The 27,850-nt window shown below is 35.0% G+C and overlaps 1 protein-coding gene across 3 annotated transcripts in view; it reads left to right on the top strand.

Annotated features, from left to right (window-relative positions):
* The first annotated feature begins 1,554 nt into the window (after positions 1 to 1,554).
* Positions 1,555 to 27,850, top strand: part of LOC149575005 (O-fucosyltransferase 35-like) — a 43,401-nt gene continuing 17,105 nt past the window's right edge. Inside the window, exons 1-2 of one of the 3 annotated variants that reach the window (XM_089814851.1) lie at positions 1,555 to 1,743; positions 2,002 to 2,738. In XM_089814851.1, coding sequence (XP_089670977.1) covers positions 2,358 to 2,738 — 381 coding nt within the window. In that variant the 5' untranslated portion in view covers positions 1,555 to 1,743; positions 2,002 to 2,357. Of the gene's footprint in view, positions 1,744 to 2,001; positions 2,739 to 27,850 lie in introns of those variants that run through there. The other 2 variants (XM_089814853.1, XM_089814852.1) reach the window with 2 other exon arrangements.

The following is a 27,850-nucleotide window of genomic DNA, read 5'->3' as shown; positions in this document are numbered from 1 at the left end:
CACCAAACGAAGAATTAAAAACAAATTCAAAATTTTAATTCCTATTCTGGTTGAATTCCAACAACCAAATGACCCTAAGGGCCCGTTTGGTTGCAAGCATAGGAATTGGGAATTAGAAGAATTTTTTTGAATGGAAATGGAAATGGGGAATGAGAATAGGAAATTACAATCCAATTCTATTTATCTCTTGTTTGGTTGCACAAACTTGAATTGAAAATTGAAGGTTTGAACCCCATCAAATTTTATGAATGAAAAAGAAAAAACATAATTTATAGAGGGTTTCATCTTCTCACACACTTATTTTTAATAAATTCATGGCATTTGCAAAAAGAATCTAAAGCAAAAAACAATAAAGTGGGTGAATCCAAATCCCCACATCAAGCGATCGAATGGCGCTGTTGAGCGATTCGTTGGCCACTGTGCGTTGGTCTTTTGTGAGTAGAATCTGAGGAATACACACACACACACACACACACACACACACATCAGTATCATCACTTTGAAAATGGCCATGATTTTTCATTTTGGGGAGCTTCGACAAGAAGTTATAATGAAGCGGATCTAAAAACATTTTCAAATAAGAAAAATTCAAAATGGGAATGGGAATAACAATTCCAATTACAAGTATTTTGGAGAATGGACAAATGCTCATTTTGGGGCAAAATGAGAATATGTATTCCTATTCCCAATTCCGATTTGGCACACCAAACATAGAATTAAAACTAAATTCTAATTTTCTATTCCTATTCTAATGGTATTCTAGCAACCAAACGAGCCCTAAGTTTTAAATTTTCATTCAAGGTTAGAGGTTAGATCTATATAATCGAGGTAAATTAATAAAATGTAATATCAAATATATCTATATATCAATAATATATGATATATAAAGGAAGCCTAAACATATGGAAGCTTTAATTTACATTTATAAAAATATCATATTTAAAAAGTAAAGGAAAATGAAAATGATGAAATAATGGGCCTTATCATTGTCTATTATCATTGCCTTATGATAATATGAATAAATAAAATTCAAGATAATTGCCTATAATCAAATAATAGTTTTTTTAAAAATAATTTTTTATTTTATTTATAAAATTCCTCTATTTTATCATTGTTTATACAATTATGTCCAACATGTATAAGTTATTAGGTTTTAAATATATATTAAAAACTCACCTTAAAAAATAAAAACTTACTATTAAAATAAAAACATGAAAATATTTTTGGACATGTATATAACCTTTAATATAACAACTTTTAAAAAACTTACTATTAAAATAAAAAGATGGATTGGCGACAGCTATTTGGGAAAAAGTAAGTTTAAATAAATCATAAGCGTTAAAGCAGTGCAGCCATATAAATGCAAAGACATTTAGATATTTTTGAACGCGTGTGTTATGGTTAATCTTTTGTATTTTTCCTGATTTTTTGATTCTCGAAAATTGAAATTTTCTCTAAGAAATTGGCCTTGGACCAATCATAATTCAGAAATTAAATATTATAAAATGAATTAAAAAAAATTCTATTTAAAGCCTGGAACAATATGTTTTTGCTATCGAAAATTAATACCGTCGCCTCGGGTTTATCGGGAACATTAGTGGACTGATAATAAGAGTACAAACTTATTTTTTTTAAACAATCGATTCAGAGAATTCAGACTGGGTTTCAGGCCATTTCACAGTTGAACCCATGTTCTCAAATGCGTATCAAAGAAGGAAAATGTCACCAATAAAAAAATAGAGGGTAAGATAGAAAAAATAAATTTACAGAGTTTGTTCAGAAATTCTTGACATAAAAGTAAATTTAATGTAAAATGCAATATAGAAATATAAATTTATCACAGGAATGAGTAGATCAGTTCAGAAGTTCCGCTCTTTCACAGAGTCAGATCCCTCACCAGTTTGCATTTAAATCATGAATCAATCCACTTCTTTACTGCTGGTCAATGAGCTGACCCAGAAGAGTTGATTGTGAATTTTGATATTTGATACTTTATCATAGGTAAGCAAGTGGCGGACATTGACAAGATCTTTCTAGTGCAATAGACAAATTTGACTTTGAATGGGTCAGGTTGCTTGAAATACGAGGGCACGAGGATTATTATTGACAAATTACTGGACGAGTATGGCGATCACAAAAACAAATGTTTTTATGTTGAGGAAGAAAACAAACAGAAATCCAATGTACAATGAACTGACTACACAGATCTGACTGAAGTACCTGGTTTATTAAGAGTGCTCCCGTCCATTACAAAGATTCCATTATTATCATTTCTTTTCAGAGGCAAAGTAAGATTAGGTTCCGCAACGAAAGCATTTGTTCTCAGAGAATTAGCGTTGATTGGATTGGGATCAAATATGGGTACGGTGAATCACATTGGAGAAGGATCTGCAGTGAAGGGGAATGATAGTAAAGGTTATGGGCAGGTTGTTAACAGTCCTAGATATTCAGGACCCACTACGAGAAGAGCTCTCTCGTTCAAGAAGAACCCTAATCAAGACGTAGAGGTAGCAGTGGGCAGAGATGAAGGAGAAGAACATCAAGGCTACAGGTCTCTACACATCAAGACATTGCTCAAAAACTCTGCAGCCATTGCCAGCTCCGTCAGTGAATCTGATAAGAGTTTCAGGCAATGGGTGTTCTGTTTCTGTGGGCTGCTCATTGTTATCCTCACTTTAATGAAAATTGAAACAGTTGGATGGATTGCATCTCACACTGACCTCCACGCTCGATCTAAGGTGTCAAATATTTTCTTTACTTTTTTATTTGTGTCTAGCTAGTTTGAGACCTGGGTAGTCCTAGTTCATTGAATTATAGGTCATAAAATCTTCGGCTACATTTACCACTCATGTTATTATATTTCAGTTCGCAACGTTCAGATTATGGGTATATTGAAAACATTCCAAAGCACGAGTTGCAATAACTGGGATTTTTTTGACCCAACGAAAATCCTGGTGCTTCTCAATTATAGTTAGGATTTGTCTGGTGTGAGTTTTGGAACTAATGAATGATTTACAATCTACAGTCATCTTAATTCTGTGTCATACAGAAATATTAATATGTTCTTGTTGAATCGTTTCTTTTCTTCGTTTAGTTACTTGGAAAATTTGAGGTCTACCTGGTATGGATTGACTGGTCTAAGCAGAGAATTTCTTCGATAACCTAATATGCTGACAATATGGATTCACGTTTCCACATTCATTGATAGGGAGTTGTTGTGATTATTCCATTTGCAACTACTACGATACGGCTAGCATCTTTCCCATCCCATTTTACCAACTAGCCAGCATCTTTCTCCGATTCCTAGAATAGAGGTATATGCGTCATCTATCCATTTCTTCAGCCATCTCTATTATCAATACGTGATAAAAACGGTATGGTCCGCATGCAAGCCTGAGCTCGCATCCTGGTCAATGGTCATGTTTTGTTTTTCAGACCCTTAGATGGACTCTATATGTCTCGCCAATGACTTGACTTTTTCATTTGAATTTGTGAACTCATATAATCTTCTAGCATCTGATTGCTGTGATGATTGGATGGGGTTGCAAAACGTAATTAGGGTGAATGCTAGGCCAAATGAGAGCATTGAGTGGGCTGGTTTGAAGGATGGCCACGGGTGATCTTGTTTGTTGCCAAAGTTATGGGTGCATTGCAGGCTGCCTTTGGATTGAGCTAGATTTGGCTTAAGTAGATTTGGTTGGATGTAGCTATCATTGCTTTCGCCATTTTCCATTGTGTCGTCATTGGGTTTAGAGATCAAGGTATCGAAGATCTTTCTTTAGCATCTGCTGTTAGAAGTCTTACTAGGATTAAATTGGAATCTGCAAAAAAAAAAAAACATCAAACCAGTAAGTCTGGATGGAAAAATGGGAGAAAAAGAATTTAACAATTTTTAAGATGAATGCATTAAATCTGAAAGGATCTTTTAAAATTTAAAATTGGCTCTTAACCAAATTTCAGAAATTATGTAAACTATGCCAAATCAATTAACTGAATAAGCACCCGGGAAGCAAACAATTTCACACAGAGATAAGTTTTGATTTCACAACGTTGCAGCAAGGAAATAACCTGTTTTTGCTGTCATAAGATGTCCCATTACAACAAATAGGTTCATACAAGCTTTTATTCAAAATTCTGGAAATGACTTGTTCTGGCAATGCCAAGCTATATTGTCTGGAACTGAACTTCGCCAAAATCACCCAACTGAATCATAAAACAGGTCTGATTTGTCAAAAACTTAAATAACAAAAAATGAACGGCTAATAATGTTGCTATTACCAGCAAACATAATCTGAAAACAACTTCTGTACTATGCACTCCAAGCTCCTGCAAAACAGATGCAAACTGTGCAAGAAAAATGCTGTAAATGGACAGTCTTCAGCACAATGGCAATCTTTGGGTGAGATTACTCCTGGAGATCCCTGGGACCACTGCCCTTGAGCCTCAACTCTCCATGGTTTATCAGCCTTGAAGATTGGTTTTCACAGGTTTACCAGTCCTTGAAGATAAAGCATTGGCTTGTTAGAATAACATGAGAGAATGAATGAAAATGGAGCCAAAACAATACTTATACCCCAGAATAATTTCAAAAGCAAAATAGGTGCTCAAGGCACATGCCAATTAGGGAAATATCAAACATCTTGCAAGACAAGGTAGGTAACTGCCTTTGTCACATGCTCTCCACCTATTTAACAAAGAAAGTGCCATCTTGGCAAAAGTTTTCAAAATGCAACAAGGGTAGTTTCTAAAGCCAGAAATATTCCCTCCAAAAGCCCACGCCAAAAATTGAATATTAACTTTAAAATTGTATCTTTGATGATTAAATTATTATATTTGATGTTATCAAATCTTAAAAAAGGATTTTATTTTCTTGTTCATCCATAAGTCCTGATTTCCTATATTTGGATAGCCGGACTAACTATAAATGGTGATTGCTAGCTTTTTAAAAGGGGACATGACAAGTCCTTCCCTCCCAAAAATTGTTCATCCTCAAGCAATTGTAAACATACGGTTCCAAGATCACGTAGCCAAATGATTAAGCATATCAAACTGCATACCAAGCCTTGATCCTTATTTACATTAAGTTTCTTCTTCTCTTAAGCATCCTAAAAATTCTCTGAAAAATGTCCCAGTGCCATGTATTTAGGATAAGATAAATTTATTATTGTCCAACAAAAGACCAACAAGGGGGTCCAAGGGACTGCTGAAACAAAGCAGATATACAACCCACAACAGGAGCACCGAATGGTGTCCGGGGAAATAAAATTAGAACAGAATAACAGAGCAAGAGGAAACCACCAAACCAAACAACCTAGCTAGTTGCTCTAAGCAACTGGGAAAAGGTTCAGAACTAACAGATAGGCCTTAGGGCAAGAAGTCCCAAGCCGTCTCTGAGGACCTGTGGAAGAATTGGGAGAAAGCCGTTGCTGTAATATTGTAACAACAATATTTAATGTGCAACTTAAAATTCCAAATTACTGGTGGGTTTGTAACAAGCTTAACATCTTCTTCAACCAACAATCTCCCTCTTTCAAAGTTTTTCCGTAGCACCATGGGGATGCATCCCTCCACCAAAACCCCTCGTTTTTGGGATAGGCATGTCTTCGGGATGGGTGGACAGCAAAGGGATGCTCCCTTGCCACTACTGTCAAGACATGGGCAGTGACGGAGATGCGAAGATGTCTTCGGGATGCCTAGATGTCACTCATGTGGCCCAAGGATACGCAGGGGCTCCCTTACTGGACAACCCAAATTTCTTTTTTCTTAATTTTTTTAAATATCTTGTTGTGGGGATTTCATTGGTCATGATTTTCATTCTCTCTTTTCTCTTTTTTCTCTATTTTCTTTTATGCGGGGCATTGCCCCAGTACCCCAACTTTTGGCCCGTGGAAAATGAGACGTTTCCCTGCACCCCTACTATGATTGGGTTTTTACTTTTATTTTCTTGGCCGAAATCTGTATACGAAGAGAGTCTAGTAGCACGATGGGATGTAGAGCCAGAGCCAACACAAATTGACGAGGATGCTATGACTTGAATGTATGGCTGGTTGATGTATGTTCAATGGAGCTTGACCATGGGGAGTTAAGTAGTTCTAGTGGTGATGACGAGTTTGGGGATGATTAGAGGCCTCTCTTCATTTCATTTTAACATTAAATACTTGTTCTAGTACCATGCTACTCATTGCAATCATCTTTATGATATTTTCTATATGATAGAAAATCTCTAATTTGACATTTTCATTTGTCAAACTTTAATTAATTTCCAAGTATTCAAAAATTCTGCTTTTAGCATTTGCAATTTTCCTATTTTACTAATTTCCAAAGTTCCGTTTGAAATGTAATTCTTATACATCTTATAAGTAGTTTTTCAAGTACATATTTCATTCTGTTAATATCTTCTTGTAAAGAAAAGGGCATAACTAGGCCTATTTGATAGTTTCTTTCCAATTCCTCTAGAAGGCTCAAAAAAATGATGACAATTAAAAGAAAGATTGAGAAAAAATAGCTTCTCTATATGCACACATCACACCAGTAAACTCACGCCACCCATTGATTCATCTAGTAAACTCATGCCACCCATTGATTCATATTCCTTCCATAAGCACCTGCATACTATTGCAAACGCTCAAAATCAGCAACACTTTAAAAATTATTACACAAGGATGGTGTAGTACTACCATGACATTTTGAACATCTCCTTGGAGTTTCTTGTGGTACCAATTACCTTTATATGAAAGTAGACATTCCTATTACATATCCTTTCTGAAAAATATAATTCTTCAGTCCCAATATTGAAACCCTACTGTGTGTCACCAATTCTCCAAAAAGGTGCCATGTAAGAGAACTCTTGTTGCTGATTTATCATGAATTGGAAGTCAATCTGTAAAGAGGGAGCTTGTACTCAATCTGTTCCTTGTAAACAGATAATTGTTAGTTGAGAATGACATAATGTCAAATCACAACATGGAATAATATTGGCATCTTCACAACTAATGGTATGCTGAAATATCTTCTCCAAAGATGACCTTGGAGGCATATGTGTACACAGTGCACACTCTTCTTCGCTGATATGGAAGTATTGGAATAATAGAATGAAATCTATGATGCTCAGAGGTGAAAATCAGAACTTGCATGCTCTTCATTATCAAGCAAATTGGTGTCACTTAGCTTTTCCTGCAACACCATACTCTTCCACACATACATGTGAATAATCAGAAATGTAAAAAACAAGGCATGAGTTTGATTACCACCATAGATACATTGAATGTCCTCAGAATGGCATTCTCATGTGTTAAGAGTGCTGGCATTCTCGTGTGTTAAGAGTGCTGACAATATGATTTGAATATGGAGTTTTAGTCACCTTGGAGTCATAACAATATTCCATTGCATCTTGTATTTCTAAAAATTTGGATCTTCCCTTTAACACTTCTTCACTTGTAAGCTCATCAATGAAACACATCCAACCTGAAGCTTTATAAAGTACAAAAGTGAAAGTAATAAAATGAACTATTTCCAAACCACTTCCTATCCGTGCTACATATTCCAACATGCATTAATTAATGAGAAATATGATCCGATATACCAAAGAAATATTGAATTGGGATTAATAAACCCTTATGCTCTAAACTGCAAATTACATTCTTATTCCTATATTCCTCTTTAGAACATTTTCCAAATGATAGAAATCTTCTAGATACATGGTAGGAAATATTATATCATACCTTGGGCTGCAATAAACACATTCTCATCTTATCTACCAGAGGAATGGTTAAGATATATTTGATACCTTCATTTTTGTGACCATAAGCTTCCTGATTAGGGTTGTCCCAAACATCTTCCTTGATTCCACTATCAAGATCAAGAAACTTCTCTGTTGAAACCTCTGAAAGCTTCTTTCATTTTTCTTGTAAATTCAAATCTTTATTTTTGAGTCTTGACTCCATGAAGTTTGGGCCGCAACATATACTGATTAGAACTTAAATCAGGTTCTGTGATTGGAATTTTACCTTAAGATTTTTGTTAAGTAGCCGGCTTGGGTTTGAAGAATCAGTTCACTAGCACAGCAAAACTTTGAAATGGGGTTTGGGTTCATTAGTACAAACACACACACACACACATATACAGCCTATAAACATGAATTAAGATTAGAATATCACATAATATCATATAAACAACAAAAACACCATGAACTTGTAAACATAGCATCATGATCATACCATCATAGCATCATATATTTCAACTTTCAAGTTCAACATCAAAATGTTAAAATGTCAAATGAAAAATCATAACATCAAGTTCAAGTATCATTTTTTGAGTTTCAAATTGAACTAATGGATAAATAATTCATTTGTCTTCTTCATCATTTTATTCTTCATATATATATATATATATATATGCAGCCTATAAACATGAATTAAGATTAGAATATCACATAATATCATATAAACAACAAAAACACCATGAACTTGTCAACATAGCATCATGATCATACCATCATAGCATCATATACTTCAACTTTTAAGTTCAACATCAAAATATTAAAATGTCAAATGAAAAATCATAACATCAAGTTCAAGTATCATTGTTTAAGTTTCAAATTGAACTACTAGATTAATAATTGATTTGTCTTCTTTATCATTTTATTCTTTAATGTAAATAGCATTAGTTGATTCACAATAATGCCAAGGCCTATTGGATTAGCTGCACCAATAACATTATCGCTGTCCAAGTCATCAATCACAAGCTGAGAACTAGAAGCATCCAAGTCCGTATGCTCTGCAATTATATTCATCTTTGTCTCCCCTTCTTTATATTCATTCCGCTAGTGGGAAAGGAGACGCAAGTTGGAATGCACATATACTAAGTTCTCCACTCTTGAGCGGATGAAAGAATATGTGGTCCAGTTTCTTTCTAATGCAAATGAACTAGCAAATTAAGACAAAACAAAGTAAGCAGTCAAAATAACATTATTAAAGCTATAAAATTACTAGCAACCTATGAAGACAGTAAATTAATATAATAAGTAAAACTTACTTGTGATATAATCTTGATTACAAGGGATTGCAACAATTGGAATCGTTGGCCATGGAGGTATCCCCAACTATGAACATCCTTCCTAAATCAATGACAAAAAACATCATTACTTAGGTTTTTTGCATTCACAAACAGTATGAACTCATTTGTAATCAAATCCTACATATCATCATCGTTGTCGTCGTCATCATCATCAGAAAAGAGTCTTTCAAATGCTGCCTTCTACCCATTAGACACTTCTAAATCTCTATATGGTGGCAGCCTTCCCGGTATATCAAGATTTTGGTTGCAATAATTTTTGTGCCAATGCATAGGCAAGCAAATATAGAAGAGAGGTCATTTTGCTCCATCTTTCTACAACAATTGCTTGCAATCGTTTGAAGGTGGTTTCCTTAGGGACTTGCTCTTTGTCATTTATGATTTTCTTCATCTTCTCAAGCATTGGATCAATGCCATCATACACCTCTCCAAGGCAATGCCTATCCATGTGAATATAGGGAAGCACGCTCATAATGGGCTTGGTGAAGTGAAGGACATACTTTACACATTCCTACGACGAGTCATCCATTATCCTTTGCTTGATCTTTGTTTCCCTCTTAGTGTTGCTTTGCCTTTGTATAAACCAATTATTGCTGATCACTAGTTTGCAAAGTGTCAATTTCACTCTCACAAGTCATCTCAAGACAATTAAGTTTGATGCAAAATGGGTCTCAACAACCTTTAATAGAAATTAGAGAAAAAAAATACTATTAAATAGAGACAAACATTAAAAAAGAATACAGGTTACAGAATCAAATTATGAAAATCAGAAAATGTAAATGCTAATTTTAATTATTTAAATAACATAACTACTTCAAGTTGAAGTTCACTCACCTTCAATACCTCCAAATTTGAGAGGAATGTGAAAATTCCTTGAGTTAGGCATTAGATCGACTTAATTTTTTAAAATTAAATTATTACTTCAAGTTGAAGTTCACTTACCTTCAATAGCTCCAAATTTAAGAATAATTTAAAAACTCCTTGAGTCATGCATAAGATTGAGCGATTGGACTGCACAAGGTTTCCAAAATATATGTTGAGATCACGCTTCAATACACAAACTAGCTTCTTTACAATACTTTTTATTATCTATTATGAATTGACTGATTCTAGATCCCACTGACTCAATGGCAGAGATGAGAATATTAGCAATAAATTGCTCATCTTTTACTTGCCCCTCACAATCCATAGATTTAAAAAACATTACCTCTTTAGGGGATATCTCTATGACATTGATTAAGGGGCGATTTATTGCATTTTTCCACCCAACTGAAACAATTGATACCCCTCTCTCAATCTATGAATCCCTTAATAGGGTTCAATGCATCCTCGACCCCCTTGACCTCTCTTTCCAACAAGGTGGTGCATATTTTATCATAACTGGGCCTCTTAAAGCTTCTCGGAGCTTCATTGACACTACTCATAATCTTCTTTGAGTATGGGGAGCAAACAACACTTAAAGGCAACTTGCATGCATATATGCATCTTGCTATATCTTAGCCGGCAATGTCCCTACTCTCATTTTGAAATGAAGTTTTCAAAGGTTCCTTCCTTTTGCATGGAATGGGTGCTTGAGTTTCAGTTTAAGGATTAGTTGCAATAGTATAAAAGGGTGGTCTTTTATCACAATATTTTAAGATGAGGAATGCATGCCCTTTGATTTTTTTTAGTGGGCAAATTTTGTATGCATGCTTTTCTCTCTTCCACTTCTTCATGTTCCTTGATATATTTTAATATTGTTTCATTTGGTATAGGTGCATCTTTTGTTTCAATGCATTTTTTGACTCCTCTTTTCGAGAACTCACACAAATGCACTACCACCTGATAATATGAACTATTCCTTTTTACATCACAAGCCCACCATTTCCAATATAATCCACCACCTCCTAGAAGGGGTCTTATATATCAACATACTTCCGTGAAGGAAAATCAAAATTCAGGTCTATTCTTTTTTCTTTTATTTTTGCCGACAGAGGAAGAGGTAGACACTATTGTAGTTCCCATGGCAATAAATTTTATACATATTCAAAATAAAAACTAGAGAATAGAAAAAAATAGGTAGAACTTATGGACAATTAAAGAGAAATGAATAAAATTTAAAACCTTAAACAAAAACAAAATCAACTGAAAAAACATTTACCGCTTTCACCCATTAGAAGCTTGCAAAGGTGTAGGAATGAGGCATAAACACTTGATGAAAATTCAAATCATTCTTCCAACTCCCTCTTGCTCAACCAAAATTTTACTTAATCACCTATTGGCTCCACCTAAAGAGAAAACAATCTATTTGCATAACCAATGAGCCATAAAACCTAGAACAAGTTAGCTTAAATCACCTTTTTAGGGTTACAAATCTCAACATTTTATAAAATTCGCAAAACAATGTTTTGGTTGTCACTTTTTTGGTTGGGTTCAAACTTGATTTGACCAAATACAAAGTGGTCCACCTAGGTTTGAACTGGGTTCGACTAGTGTTGAACCACATGTAGTGGGCACAAACCTTGCCTAGACCCAAAGCCATTATTGGGCCAGAGTCGGACCCAGTTTGAATTGGACCCAGACCAAGCTCCTAGGGCCAAGCCAAACTACATAGGATTTTTGGCTGTAGTCTTTGTGCTCATTGATTTTTTTTTCATGTAGTTTTTTGAGTTAACCCTCAATTGTTCTTGTTCCCTTATTTTTGAAGCTTTTTTCAAATTATTTTGAGGTTCTTTACCATTTAAACTCTATTATTGTGTATAATCTCTTATGGCAACATGCCTTGCAATTGAGTCAACAAGTCATTGTATGGGATTGGATTGTTTAATCCTTCATCTAGATTGTTGTATGACATGGGTAGCTTTAATAGCAACTAGTGTTAGAAAGTAAAGTCCACCAAGATAACTAAGAGAGGGTGGGGGGGGCAAGGGTGAATCGGTTATCCAACTCTTAAAACATTTATCAACTTTATTAATCCTTAACCATGTGAACAATATGTTAGAATGTTTAGAATAACTGAGAGGCGGGGTGTGAATCAGTCACTCAAGGTCCATAAGTACCATTTGAACAATCAAACAATAAACATTAATTGTTCTACTCAACTTGTTGTAGCTCGGTCTCTAGTGAATACCGATAAACAAAATTACTAGTAGTTCACTGTCATAATATAACATATTTGTTGAATGTAAACATTTAAAATGTAAAATACCATAAAACATTCACCACAAGTTTGACACTAGGATTTAATATGGAAACACAATTTGGGAAAAACCACCAACAATATGTCACCACTTTTTCACTCTTCTGAAGTGAGCCCTGTTAGGAGCCAACCCTATTAAAAGTTACAATACACACTGTTAAATGTGACTTGGTTAGAAGATTTAAACACCTTGTTAGAAGTGGCCTTATTATAGGACTTTAGAACTTTAGAACATTCCATTAGAATGTCACCTTGCTAAAGGATTTACACAGATTGTTAAGTCCTTCAATGACTGTTAGGTCAACCTTGATTAAAAGGATTTTAATACAAATTGTTTACAATGATTAGAAAGAAAACAGTAGGGTTTGATTTGTATGATTACAATTCACTTTGCAGTTTCAGATCTCTGTTCAGTTCATGTGCTAATTCGTTGATAAACCTTCTTTGTCACCTCTATCCTTGATTCACTTGGCAACCCTTCAAGCAATCATCCTTCTTTTCAAACAAACTTAAGCCTTTTGCTCAAATTTACTTATCAACCTAGTAGCTTTGTTCCATCTCACTGCAAACACGCACAAATTCTCTGTTGTGTTCTCTTCTTCGCATATCTCATTCGCGCTCTTCTTTCTTCTTGTGCATCGCCCTAAAGTTCGTCTTTGTACCTCCTTAAATAGGTAATTCTGGTCCTTTGTCATTTTCCATGATCATCGTAGATCTTAGGGTTTACAATCTAATCCATTAGATTCATTGTATCTATTCATCTCCATCTCTTTCTAGAAACTTCTCATCGAATTCATTCATTTAGGTATCTTACCTAATCCTTTCCTTGAATTAAATGATCCAACGCATCAATCTTTGTCTTCAACACACTTTCCATATCCCAAGAAATCAACTAAGTCGGCTGGAAATCACGATTTCTCATACGCATTCAAATTACCATCACTCGGTCATTACTAAGTTCTAACACTCGGTCATCACTGAATTTCTCGGTTGGTATAAGGCTTCTTGCTTGGCATTAATACTATCACTTGGTCGATACTAATGTTTGGTCAACACTAAGTTTCGCTTGGCTTGTACTGAAGCTTGGTTGGCACTAGCATCCCTTGGCATAAACTTCAAATTCCTTGATCTACTCTCTTGCTCGGTCAAGCTTATGTAGTGTTTGAGTGACTTCACATGTCTTCATAACATGAACTATCAAATTATCTTGCCATAGTGTAACTAATCAAATATCCATTGTAGCTTCTTTTTCATAACTCAACCTTTCTTTTAGGTGCTTTTATTACGAGCAATTTCTCAAATCCTCTTCATCAATCAAATAGTATGACATTTAGATTAAATAGCAACATGTCTCATCAAATAGATTTGACATCAATGACAACATAACGATTGTTCCAATTGTAGTTTCCAACACAATATAATCAACAACCATAAAAAGATACACATACACAATAACAATAGATATGTTAACTAGGAAAACCCTTGATCAGAGGGAAAACCCCGGTGGGGATGACACCCACAAAATGATGTACTAATATAAAAGTTCCTTGTAAGAGGATGGACTCTGTTAGGAGCCAATGAAATATATTTAGTACATATCAGTCCCTATTAGGAGACTTTGAATCCCGGTTAGGAGATTCTAACCTTGTTAGGAGTTGTGTCAACCCTGTTAGGAGTTGTAGAAGGCAGATGGACCCATTGTCCAAACAACTTCAGGGGCAAGATCACCGAACTCACCGTCCAACTGATCTTTGTATTATTCCTTGCAAAATAATAGGATAAAATAACTCGAACTCCTCTATCCTCTTAACCGAACCAAAACCTCTTCTGATTCAATAACAGATCACCATCTTTGCATCCAAATAATCATTCGGATTGCTTACACGCATTTACCAGCTTCGCATATCACTTGCTTAATACAAATGGAACACACATCACTACAAGGAAAATAACCTTCTTTTATACCATATCCTCAAAATAATTCCTTGAGTGAGCCTTGAGGCTTTCCCAATTAATTATAATAGGACCTCATTAAGATCTTACGAAACATTACATCTTTTTGCAATTACAAATCACTGTCGGCTCACAGTCTTTACAACTTTTCACACATGTGACTTCTGACCTTGTGTAACAAACAAATTTTCATAACAATATAAAGAACTAATATCTGGATTCACATAGAAATGAAAGAGTTTTCATCAACTAACTATTGAAACAAAACATCTTAAATCCTTTTCATGAGACATTAATTGATTTAACTACTAACGATTAACTGAGATAATCATTCAATTGAAGTAACTGAAATAATGATCAACTAAAATAACTGAAATAACTGAAATAATGTTTTCCTATCTTTCCTTGCATACAAGTAAATACATAATTTGTTACAAATGGTATATAAATGCATAATAGAAATGGAAAGAGGAAACATACAAGAAGTAACTGGTGAGTCTTTAGCTAGTTGTGCAAGCCTCGGCTTTCGGTAAGAGGAGAAGCATTGACTTAGGCTTAACCTCCCAACCATGGACCATATCCATCCGCACACAATCTTTTGACAAGACAGGTCCTCCCTACCCTAGAATCGGGCTTGGGTACTACTAGTCCAACCATCTGAGCATTTCCAGTGTTTAGAATGTCTGCACAGTTATGGATGGACATGTCTGAATAACTGGCACTATTGACATCATATGATCTTAAAAAGGTGAGCATGCCTTTAACAACCTTGGCCAAGGTTTTTGGATGGGTTCAATTACCTGATCACCCCCGCTCGATTTGGCAATAGGAGAACAATAAATATAAACATGCATGAGCTATTAAATGATTTTCTTTTCAAAATAATAAATAGTTGTTATGTCACATTTGATTTTGTTTTCATGCTATTGTAGTTTTTTTCTCGCCTCTTCACCTCTTCCTTGGCCATACAGTCGGGTGAGTCCCATGTGTTTAAATCTTAGAGTAAAACAACTCATTTTGTTGATCCTCATCTTGTGTAAGAATATTACATATTTCAATATATCACAGATTTTATGACTTGAGAAATAATCTTAAGGATTGCAAGAATACAATTTGATTCTGATATACTGCAGTAAAATAAGATGTATGAACTTATCATGAACAATTGGTCTTGACTCAGTATGAAAAGATTTGACTCATTGAGAACCTATTCGGTGATATCAAATAGGGATGAAATACGGTATTTCATGGAAATATTCCTTACTGCTGTAAATACAAATGCAGTAGTAATTAGATAAAAACATGTATCAATCGGATATGGGAAGCCGACCACATAACTTGGTCATATATGAAGAAAAGTGAGCCTTGGCTTGATGCTAACAAGCAGCTCCTTCACGAGAGCAATCCGATTGCAAATCCCAGAGTGATAATCAATTTCGACTTTCAGCTGAGGTAGTACTTGAAGGAAAATAACGTAACAAGAATTTTAGAGGTAAATGGTGTGGAGGGAGAAATCAAATCATGTTTTTACTGGCTTCCCTCGACTTTCATAAATAAGAAGCATTCAAAGATAGCAAGCCGTAACTCATGAACGGTTAAAAGATTCTTTTTGAATCATCGATATCAAATGCCAAATGTTCATTTCAGCCTCTTAAGGAAATAAATAAATACGGAAAATAACTTGAAGTTTATAAATCAAAAGAACATTATAAACATATTTATTTACTTGCACATAAATATATTTTATTAGGATGGCACATAGTAAATGTTTATCCAAGGTCGTACCTTTTAAATATGTATATCTAAATACATGTTTCATCTTGAAAGATTATTTTATCTTCTTGTACATGCATTTAAATGTACGTATTAAATAGATAAAATCTTGTATAAAAATAATTCTATGGTGTCACCTTTAATTTTATATCTATGTGCACGTACATAAGTATGTATTATAATGAAGTGATGGAAAAGTCAACCAAAAGCCATTTGAGATATGTATTAATTAAGTTAAAATGATTAATATTTTAATTGTTTATTTAATAGCTCATGCGTGTCCAATGATTGTATCCTGATATTCAAGTCGCTAGGTCCTTACCACGATAGTTAGAGGTCATTCCTGTCGACCAAATAAATGGACTAAGATAGTACCCCATTTCATTGATCTCATTAAGCAATGCTTCTCCCTTTCGTCTTCTCTTGCAATCACCCGTGCAACATTTTCCACAATAATATCAAGCTCCATGATAAATCCATAATAACATTTAACATAAATATTAGCAAGGAATTTAATTATTAACCATAATTCTGAAACCAAGCAACTGCTAACTACTATCATCATCATATGACAAATAATGGTTAATGACCATCATCATTAAACAGTTAGACAAATAATTGACAACATTTTCATAGAATACAATGGTTATATTTAACCACCCTTTTCACATGATTATGAAAGAAAAATCCATTCAATTCAACGACTACAATAATTTAAATTAGGTCAAAATTTGGGATGTAACACCTTGTGCACTTGTTGACGTCGTTATCAAGCTGTCTATTACTGTCTAACTGCGCTCATCACGATTTTATCCCTGTTAAGAGATACAATCCAAACATCAGAAACCACTTATCAGGTACTCTGTCTGCATATTGTCTTCTGTAATTCATGAATAACTTTTGCATGGCTTCAATTCCCTGTACGTGCACTTGTCCACGTCATCAAGACACAATGTAGAATACTTCCTCACCTGCGCTTGACTTGATCATCAATACACAGTCCGTATGACCTTGTTCTTTGTCTATTACTCTGCCAGTTTTTGTAGAAACAATGTTATGTTGACATCAATGACAAACACAGTCATGAATGCAACATGTCAATTACGCTATCCATCTATCCAATGCTTAGGATACTCCCCCAAAAGAATACCATCAACATTCATGCTAACAATCTCCCCCTTGGCATTGATGGCAACATAGATGAAAAACATCGAAGTTCGAAGAATACCAAATCAAACTCTGTTGTTGTTCTCTTCTTTTCAAATCCTCTTCATCAATCAAATCTGAAACTCATTGGAGCACTGCTCTGTTTGTGCTTTCTTATTCTTAGGATCAACATCAATTGTTCATACTCTAGCTCACAGGAACGACTTTCCATTCTTATCTATCTTACATGGATGCAAATCAATTGTTCACAACTTCTCTCCCATTGATATAAACATCAATGTTTCTCCCCATTGACATCAATCACTTTCAATCGTATTTCTCCCCCATTGTTACAATCTCTTTCTCCCATTATGTCAGAGAGTTTATATTCTCCATCTACAACACTTCTCCCCAATACATAGGAGATGTTTTTCATGCAATCTCTCCCCCATTGACATCAATGACAAAGGCTTAATTATGTCAATCATTTGCTCCAAGTCTTCAACTAGCTCAAGTGTCCAAAGACACTGTTTAATACCAACTAGCAAGAGTCCTTGATGACTTTGCTCATCTCAGATACTCCCCCATACATAAAGCATCAACATTCAACCCAGAGAAACAGTAGTGCTCTGTACCACTAAACTGTTGCATTTTTTGCATCATCTACTTAGCAATAGGCAGGGGCATAACCCCAACCATATCTCGCAAATACTCAAATGTATCTTTAGGCAAAGGCTTTGTAAAGATATCTGCAATCTGCTGTTTTGTATTCACAAACTCTAATTTGATCTCTTTCTCTGCAACTTTCTTTCTCAAAACATGATACTTAATAGACATATGCTTAGTCTTAGAATGCAACACATGATTCTTAAACATACTGTACTTGTGTTATCACAATGTATGATAATAGGTTCTAAGAATTCTATCCCAGTGTCCTTCAACATCTGTTTTATCCACGTGATCTAATTGCAATTGTTTGCAGCTGCTACATACTCTGCTTTTGTTGTACATGCTCTGTGAGATACAGTCTTGTTTCTTGCTTAGCCAAGAAACCAATCTTCCTCCAAGGAAAATGCTCCACCACTAGTGCTCTAGAAATTATCCATACTACTTGCCTAATCTGCATCAGTATAAGCACACAAAGTAAAATCACTTAATCTGTCATACCACAATCCAAAATTAGGTGTACCTTACAAATATCTGAATATTCTCTTTACTACTGCATAATGTCCTTCTTTATTTTCCGCTTGAAATCTTGCTACTATCCCAACTGCATTTGTTATATCTAGTCTGGTGTAAGTAAGATATTGCAAACCTCCAATCATAGATTTGTACTTCTTCTATTTAGTCTCATCTTTGCAAGATAACTTGTGACCAGTTCTTATGGGTGTACCAACAGGCTTACAACTTTCCAAGCCAAATCTTTTCAACAAGTCATTTAGATACTTAGTTTGTGATAGGAAAATACCATCACTATTCTATATAATCTGTAGACCTAAGAATTTTTTTTATCTCATCAATCATACTCATCTCAAATTCATTCTTCATTTCATCATCAAATTTGTCAATTGTTTCATCATTACCTCCAAAGATTATGTCATCCACAAATATTACAATAATCAACAATCCATTCTCAATTTTTTTCAAATACAAATTGCTATTTGTCATACCTTTAGCAAATCTCAACTTTGCCAAATACTTGTCCAACCTTGCATACCAGGTTCTAGGTGCTTACTTTAGACCATACAATGCTTTCTTCAATCTGCACACCGTATCCTTTTCTTCTGTCAAAGGAAATCCTTCAAGTTGCTCAATGTCGACTTCTTCTTCAAGTTCTTCATTCAGAAATGCTGACTTTACATCCATTGGATACACTTTGAACATCTTACTTCTTGCATAAGCTAAGAACATTCTTACTACTTCAATTTTGGCAATAGGGGCAAATGTCTTTTCATAATCTATGCCTTCTTGTTGTGAATATCATTTGCATACCAATCTTTCTTTATTCCTCACAACCTCACCTTATTCATTCATCTTATTTCTGAAAACCCATTTAGTTCCTATAACATTCTTGTCTTTAGGTTTAGGGACCAATTCCCATGTCTCATTTTTCACAATCTAATCTAGTTCTTCCTTCATTGCTTGAATCCAATGATCATCCTTGCATACCTCATCTGCACTCTTTGGTTCAACTTGAAAAATCAAACACAATTCTTCATGTACTCTATTTCTTGTTATAACTCCTTTGTCTTTGCTTCCAATAATCTGATCAGCAAGTGATTCTTTGTCAAATTCCTGTTAGGTGTAGGCGTTGTTACAAGTCTTACTTCTTCTCTACGTTTAGATCTTTGTTCAACAATTTGAACATCATTTTGCAAATCATTGTTAGTTTCAAAGAAAACTTCAACATTCTCTCTAATAGGTTTAGGATTATCTTCTTCTTCATCAGAATTATAATCCAACATTCTCTCTTTAACTCCAAACTTTTCATCCACTTACACATTTGCGCACTCAACAAGAGTTTTGGTTCTTTGATTAAAGCATCTATAAGCTTTGCTTTTCAATGAATAACCAAGGAACATACTTTCATAGCTTCTTGCATCAAACTTACCAATATCATCATCTCTCTTTATGTAACACTTCCAAAATTTTTGAAATATTTTATTGAAGGTGCATGTCCAAACCATAATTCATAGAGAAGCTTGTTTGTACATTTTCTAATCTGCACTCTGTTCATTGTGTATATTGCCGTATTCACCGCTTCTCTCCAAAATGTCTTGGATACATCATTCTCAAACATTATGGCTCTTGCTGCTTCAATTACAAACCTGTTTCTTCTTTCAACAATCCCATTTTGCTCAGGAGTCTTAGGTGCTGATAGATTTCTCTTGATGCCATTTTCTTTACAGAAAGTGTTAAACTCTCTTGAGGTAAACTCTCCACCTCTATTTGATCTCAAAGATTTTAGCTTTACTCCAGATTCATTCTCAACTCTATTCTTAAACAATTTAAAATTTTCAAATGCCTCAAACTTTTCTTCAAGAAATGCTACCCACATCATTCTAGTGAAATCATCAACAAAACATAAAGTACCTTTCACCATAGAATCCTCTTGTTGTGGTAGGACCACTCAAATCTATATGAACAATCTCCAACTTCGCTGTAGTAGTGAACTTTTTGCCAAGAAAAGAAACTTTCTTCTGCTTAGCCATACCACATTCTTTGCAAACAACATTAGTAGGCTTCACAATTTTAAGTAAATCCTTGACAATAAATGTACTACTAGCCTTCACAATAATATCAAAGTTTTTATGACAAAATCTTCTATGTCATAACCAATTGTTATCCACCTTCACAACTAAATAAGTCATCTCTGTAGGATTCAATTGAAACACATTACCTTTGGATCTTGTACCAGTGCCAATCATCTTACCATCTTTATCCTTGGTAATGCATGTCTTCTCTGTGAATTGCAACTAATAAACTTTATCAACCAAGTGTCCAACACTCAATAGATTATGCTTTAATCCATCAACAAAATAGACATCATCAGCGTTAGTCTTTCCATTAAGAGTAATAGCTCCCATTCCCTTGATTTGACAAGCTACATTGTTACCAACTCTGACAATTCCTCCATCATGACCACTAAACTTAACAAACTTATTCATGTCTCCAGTCATATGCTGTGAACAACCACTATCTATAATTCAATAAGATTTCTTTTCAACTTGCGAAACTAGGGACTTTTCTTCTCTAACTTCTTTTTTAGGATTTTCTTCTTTTATAGCTACAAATCCTCTTTCATCATCATTTTCACTCTGAACTCTTTCCTTAGACTCATCATCTTTATTTGCATACAAACAATCTTTAGGCCTTGTAGATTTGAAATTCTTCTTATATTTTTTCTCTCTTTTAGGACACTTAGAAGCATAATGATCAAATTCATTGCAAGTCCAACATTTAAAAATTCTCTTACCATCTGGTTCTCTTCTTACAAGCAGGGCAATTCCTTCTTCAATTCTTCTATCCTCCTCAGATCTGGATCTGTTGCTACTAGCATAGTCTCCACTGGTGCTTATACTTCTTGATAAAGAAGGACAAACACTTAATGCACTAAAAGTTGTTTCCACTTTGGGAAAATCTCTAGATTGCTGTAAGCTTACTTTTGTTGCTTCCAATCTTCCAAGTAGAGTCTCTCTGGTAAACTTCTCAGTACAAGGTATCACTTGCTCAATCGTTTGCGATGTTTGTCTGAATGGTGGTGTCAAAGTTTTCAAGATCTTCTATATAATTGCATTTTCATCTTTAGATCTACTGCAAGACTTAATTCGTGTAACAATTTTGGATATTTTAAATATAGCTTCTTACAGATTCATCTTCCATCATTTTAGCATCTTGAAACAAACATATCCAATTCTATAGTCTGATTCTTTTAGCATACTTATCACCTTCAAAAGTATATTCTAAAGCTTCCCAAGTTGCATGAGATGTCTCTAAGGATTTTACCTGATTGTATTCATTCTCACGAAGAGCTGACAATAATGCTTCTTTGTCAAGCACAAATCTCTTTCAGCTTCAATGAATTCCTCAAGTTTGCTTTCTTCCACAATCTTCTTTCCATTCATTGTCATCAACCAATACCCTGGACCCATACATAGCAAATGAGTCTTCATCTTCTCCTTCCAACTGTCGTAGTCAGCTTTATCAGATTTAGGACTTTCTTTCTGAAGTGATCCGCCATTGATCTCCTTAAGCTGTTAAGCTTTTTCTTTAAGGACTTGATGCTTTGATACCAATTGTTAGAAAGTAAAGTCCAACAAGATAATTGATGGGGGAGGTGAATCAGTTATCCAACTCATAAAATATTTATCAACCTTAATAATCCTTAACCATGTGAACAATATAATCAGCAACCATAAGAAAATACATATACACAAATAACACCAGATATGTTAACTAAAGAGACCCTTGATCAGAGAGAAAACCCCAGTGGGGATGGTACCCACAAAATGCACTAATATAAAATTTTCTTGTAAGAGGATGGACTCTATTAGGAGCCAATGAAATACATTCAGTACATATTAGTCCTTGTTAGGAGAGTTTGAATCCTTGTTAGGAGTTGTGCCAACCTTGTCAGGAGTTGTAGAAGGCAGATGGACCCACTGTCCAAACAACTTCAGGGCAAGATCACCGAACTCGCTATTCAACTCATCTCTATATTATTCCTTGTAGAATAATAGAAATGAAATAACTCAAACTCCTCTGTCCTCTTGACCGGACCAAAACCTCTTCTGATCTCAATATTAGATCACCGACTTTGCATCCAAATAATCCCTTGGATCGCTTACATGCATTTACCAACTTCACGTATCACTTGATTAATACAAATGGAACACACATCACTAAAAGAAAATAACCTTCATTTATACCATATCCTCAAAACAATTCCTTAATTAATTATAATAGGACCTCGTTAAGATATTACAAAACATTACATCTTTTCGCAATTACAAATCATTGTCGGCTCACAGTCTTCACAACTTTTCATACATGTGGCTGGTGACCTTGCACACATGCTGACATCATCATCAAGCTGTCTATTGTAACTATCTAATTGCGCTCATCACGATTATATCCCTGTAAGAGATACAATCCAAACATCAGAAACCACTGATCAGGTACTTTGTCTGCATATTGCCTTATGTTATTCTTGAATAACTTCTGCACATTTTTGATTCCCTGTACGTGCACTTGTCCACATCATCAGGACACAATATAGAATACATCCTCTACTGTGCTTGAACTGATCATTAATACACAGTCTGTGCGACCTCGTTCTCTGTCTCCTACTCTGCCAGTTTTCATAGAATCAATGCTATCATATCAATGACAAACATAGTCATGAAAGCAACATGTCAATCTTACTATCCATCTATCCAATGCTTAGGATACTCCCCCAAAGGAACACCATCAGCATTCATGCTAACAACTAGATCTCTCGTATCTTCTTCTATATGATTGGAAGGTGGTTAAGTGTGGAAACTTCACCTTTAGGTAGGAAAATGGTCTCTGAAGATTTAGGAACTTCTGAAATTTCCCTCTTTTATCAACAGTTAACGAACCTTGTAGTTTTTCTGTTAACAGTCTCACCACTTCTCTAGTTTCCTCAGGAATTTTAAAGTTTTGCTGGATTTCAAGGAGATTATTTCTTTATATCCAAATTTCTTTCGAATTTCTACTTCAATTTTCTCTCTCTCTCTCTCTATCATTAGGCTGCATCAATCTAGGAAGCCCTTAGTTTGGTAAGATCACAGATCTGATACCACTGTAATACTCCCTTTCAGATGAATACATCAAATATGAAAACAACTTTTGGCTCTTATCCAAATTTCAGAAATCACTTTAACTATGAAAACCAATCAATTGAATAAATTCTCAGGAAGCAAAAAACTTCACACAAAGAGACAATACTTGATTTCACAACATCGCACAAGGAAATAACCTGTATTTACTGTAACAATATGTCTCATTACAGCAACAAGGTTCATACAAACTTTTATTCAAAATTCTGGAAACAACTACTGCCTATAGGCAATGCTAAGGTATAATGTCTGGAATCAAACTTCACCAAACAAACCCAAACTGAAAAATTGACTTAACAACAGATCTGATATGTTAAATAACAGAACATAACAGTGAATAATGTTGTTATTATCAGAAAATATAATCTAAAAACAAATCCTTAACCATGCACTCCAAACTCCTGAAAAACACTAGCAAACTGCTAAGGAAAAACATTGCAAATGGAAGGACTACTATATGCATCTCGCTATATCTTGGCCAGCAATCTCCCTACTCGCATTTTGAAATGAAGCTTTCAAAGGTCCCTTTCTTTTGCATGGAATGGGTGCTTGAGTTTCAGTGTAAGGCTTAGTTGCAATAATATAAAAGGGGCAGTCTTCTATCACAATATTTGAAGATGGGGGTTGCATGCCCTTCGATTTTTATTTAACGGGCAAATTTTGTCTACGTGCTTTTCTCTCTTCTACTTCTTCATTCTCCATGATATATTATAATATTGTTTCATTTGGTATAGGTGCATCTCTTTTTCCAGGGCATTTCTTGACTCCTCTTGTAGAGTATCCACATAGATGGCCTACCACCTAATAATATGAACTGTTCTTTTTACATCACAACCCCACCATTTCTAATAGAATCTACCGCTTCTTGGAAGGTGTCTTATAATATCAATATACTTCCATATAGGGGAATAAAAATTTGGATTTATTCTTTCTTGTTTTATTATTGCCGACAGAGGAAGAGGTAGACAAGGTGAAAATGAGTGGTGAGGTTTAAGACTCACCTTTTTTGGAGAGAAAAATGATCAAGGATTAGCCAAGGGGTGGTATTGTTAGAACAAGGAAACATTGAATCTATTAAAGAGTGTGCAAAATATTAGTGGATAGAAAAGCCTTAAATGTGGTCTTCCAGGTACAGAGAGTAGAGTTAGATGAACAGGATCAAGATAAATAGAGAGAAAAGTTTGATGGAGTTGTTGAGTTGTGTTCCCCTAGATACAGGGAAGGTGTGAAGATTACAATGCAAAAAGAGGAGTTTTAAAAATTGCATTGAGAAGGAATGCTACCTATCACAAGAGGAGGCCCAAATCTTGTAGCAATGGAGGAGTCCACATTGGAAAGGAATCTACAAGAGAGATGGATATTTTTGGGAGCTCCATATGTGGTGAAGATTAATGTTTATAGAAAAAGTAAGTTGCCAAAAACAGCCAGAGGAAGGTATAGGGAATTCCATTAGTGATGAAAAAGGAGTAGATCATCACTTCCCAAAGGAGGGAACAAGGATGATTGAGGGAGAGAGTAGAGATAAGTTCAGTTATGGTATAAAGGACAATGCCCAAAAAGATTTGACTTGTGAACCACATCACACCGAGTTTGTAAACAAAGGCCACCTGACAAAATATGAAGTGGAGCATGCATATCTTTATTCGCTTAATTTATATTTTTAATGATTTATGTGCAGGTTTAATAGAAGCTGGAATAAATGATGCAAAGAGAAATGATTATTTTCAGTGGAGGACTACTGGGCCTTCAAGGAGCTGGGAATAGAGAGAATTTTTGTTCTAGCTAGAGGTTGGAAGTGAACAAAGAAAGCGTATGATGATTTGCAGAGATATCTAATTTGGTGGAAAGGAATGTGCTGGCTTGGTTCTTCAAGTCAGAAGGATAGTTTTTGATAATTCAGACTTTTCTGAAGCTGGAGGTTAAGAATCTTTTAAAGATGGGGAGGATAGTGTGACTGAAATTCTAAAAACTGACATATTTTAGTCAGCTCCTGCAGGGATGCATTCCTCTTGATTTTCATGTTCCCTTGGTGCGCTTCTGTCACCATCCTTTTCCTGAGGTGATGGGTTTGTAGTTGTGATGCATTGATGGTAGTTGGGTTGTATTTTAGGACTTTTGGCTTGGATAAGGAGAGGAAGTAAGTTTGATTCTCTGTAATAATGTACATATTTTCTAAATGATGGAATGGAATATTTAAACTAATTTCTGAGTTATGTATGAATGTTTGTTCATTTGTCTTTTTGTTGTTTGCAATTCTATTAGAGTTGTTTGAAGGCTGGACACCTTTCTTCATCAGATTCTCAACAAATTGGCTTGAGTATGAAGATCATGCAGGAGGGAGAGAGAGAGAGAGAGAAAGAGAGAGATTTGTACAACTATCAATTGACAATGGTTTGGGGTAAAATAATATCCATTTATGGTTTTAGATATCTAATGTTTTAATTAGTTGATTACTTAGTGTGACCATGTAATGTGCTATTTTTCCCAACCCAAATTTAAACTATATTATAATCCATTATTCATAACAGAATGACAAATTGACGGTTATAACAACTAGTTCATATGAAAGAGAAAGATTAACTAACTAATTCATTTATTGCATTTCACGTTCAAGGGTATAATACCAAACTAAACTTTCTATTTATGGATAATTAGTTCCAACCTTCAAGATTAAGTCTTTCCATTTTATTTACAATCTTTTCAAATAACATAAAGAAAGAAACTACCTAATTATCTTGATCAAATAACAAAATGCTAAAGATAAAGAGGGTAACAGAATCAAGTACCATACATAAAGCAAAAATATGCTCACTGTGTTGAGCAAGCCTCGACATTGGTGAAGGGGAGAAGCATTGACATGGGCTTAACCTCCCAACCGCAGATCTTAACTATCCCCACAGAATCTCAATCGAGAAAGGCCTTCCCTACCTCGGGGTTAAGCTTGGGGTACCATGGTCCTGCCACTTGAGCATTATGGTGTTAGAGTGTCGGTTAAGTAGTAAACAAGACAGTCGATATCATCCAACAACCTCCCCTCTATCAGCTAGCACTCTGACCTCTAGTGATCATTGTGACATGCATGCCACTAACCTACCTTGGCCAAGGATTTCAGTGGCCTACCATTTAAGCCCAATCACCCACCACTCGATTTGACAATAAGAATTATACGTTGGACAACCATGAGATGACTTAGTATTACTTATACAATTTTATGATTTAATTCACTTTCAAATTCTGACTATTCCTTGTCCTTGCAGGATTGTTTCTCCTCCCACCCAATATTTACTTGGCCCTTCCGGGCTTGGGTGCATCTAGGAGATCCCACTATTTTATACAAATCAATTAGCAGCTTGGCCTCCAGTATTCTTTAACCTTCCGAGCTGATCTTATCTCAAGGGTATATTGTCAATACCTCTGTATAAGTCAGGTTGGTATTTATGCACAAAAAAACAGTGCTTGCTTTTACAAGAAAAATGGTTTCACGCACAAGATGTGACAAGGTAATTAACCACAGTGGTATTCTCAGAGATTTTTGTTCATTCCATGCTATTTACACAATTGTAATACCAGTACCACTATATAATTTAGCATCATTATGGTGTTCAAAACCTTACAATAGAAATTATGGCAACAGTCTGGCAATATTACTATGACCGTTGTTTGCATCAATCAGTACCATCAATGATCAATACTAAATAGCAACTTAATGGAACTGAGTTGCATCAAAATATATATCACAAGAATGATGCACAAAGGCAACTTAGCAAGAGCGATAATGACATGACCTATGATTGTCTGTGCACTGATTGGGGCAGCTTGAGAACAATGTTTAGCACCCGACATTCACTAGCTAAGAAGATTGACAATGAGATTGATATGGCCGACACCGCTGTGAGCTTCACTATGATTTACAGAGGTTCTCAATCGTTCAAACTGCAATAGCAGACTTGGCTTGAGGCCATAAGAAGAATTCTCACAATGATAGGAGACGGAAGAATTCAGTAAAAGAGTGAAGCGCTTGCATGGTTTAAGAGTGAGCAATTAATAAGCAATCCACAACGTTTCCTCAGTTACAAGAAGTAGATCGAGGTAGCGGAACATGGCCAACTATCGGTTCAAGTAATTCCATCCGTTAAACTTTTTTAAAAAGATAAATATAAGCCAATGAAATACTAAGATAAATACAAGGGTCCCCCTTCTACATGATATAAAATATATATTGGCATCATGGTATTGTGCCATCTCTATTTGTATGTACATGTGCATATATTTTAATTATATATTTATTTTGTGTCATCATATTGATATATGCACATATAAATATACATGTATGCTGCCTTACCCAATTCTCTATCCTTAAGACTCT

Source organism: Cupressus sempervirens, chromosome 2 (genome assembly GCF_028749045.1).
Source record: "Cupressus sempervirens isolate cs-2001-9-10 chromosome 2, ASM2874904v1, whole genome shotgun sequence".
Classification (NCBI taxonomy): domain Eukaryota; kingdom Viridiplantae; phylum Streptophyta; class Pinopsida; order Cupressales; family Cupressaceae; genus Cupressus; species Cupressus sempervirens.
The sequence above is the reverse complement of the archived record's forward strand: the minus strand, read 5'-3'. Positions and strand labels throughout refer to the sequence as shown.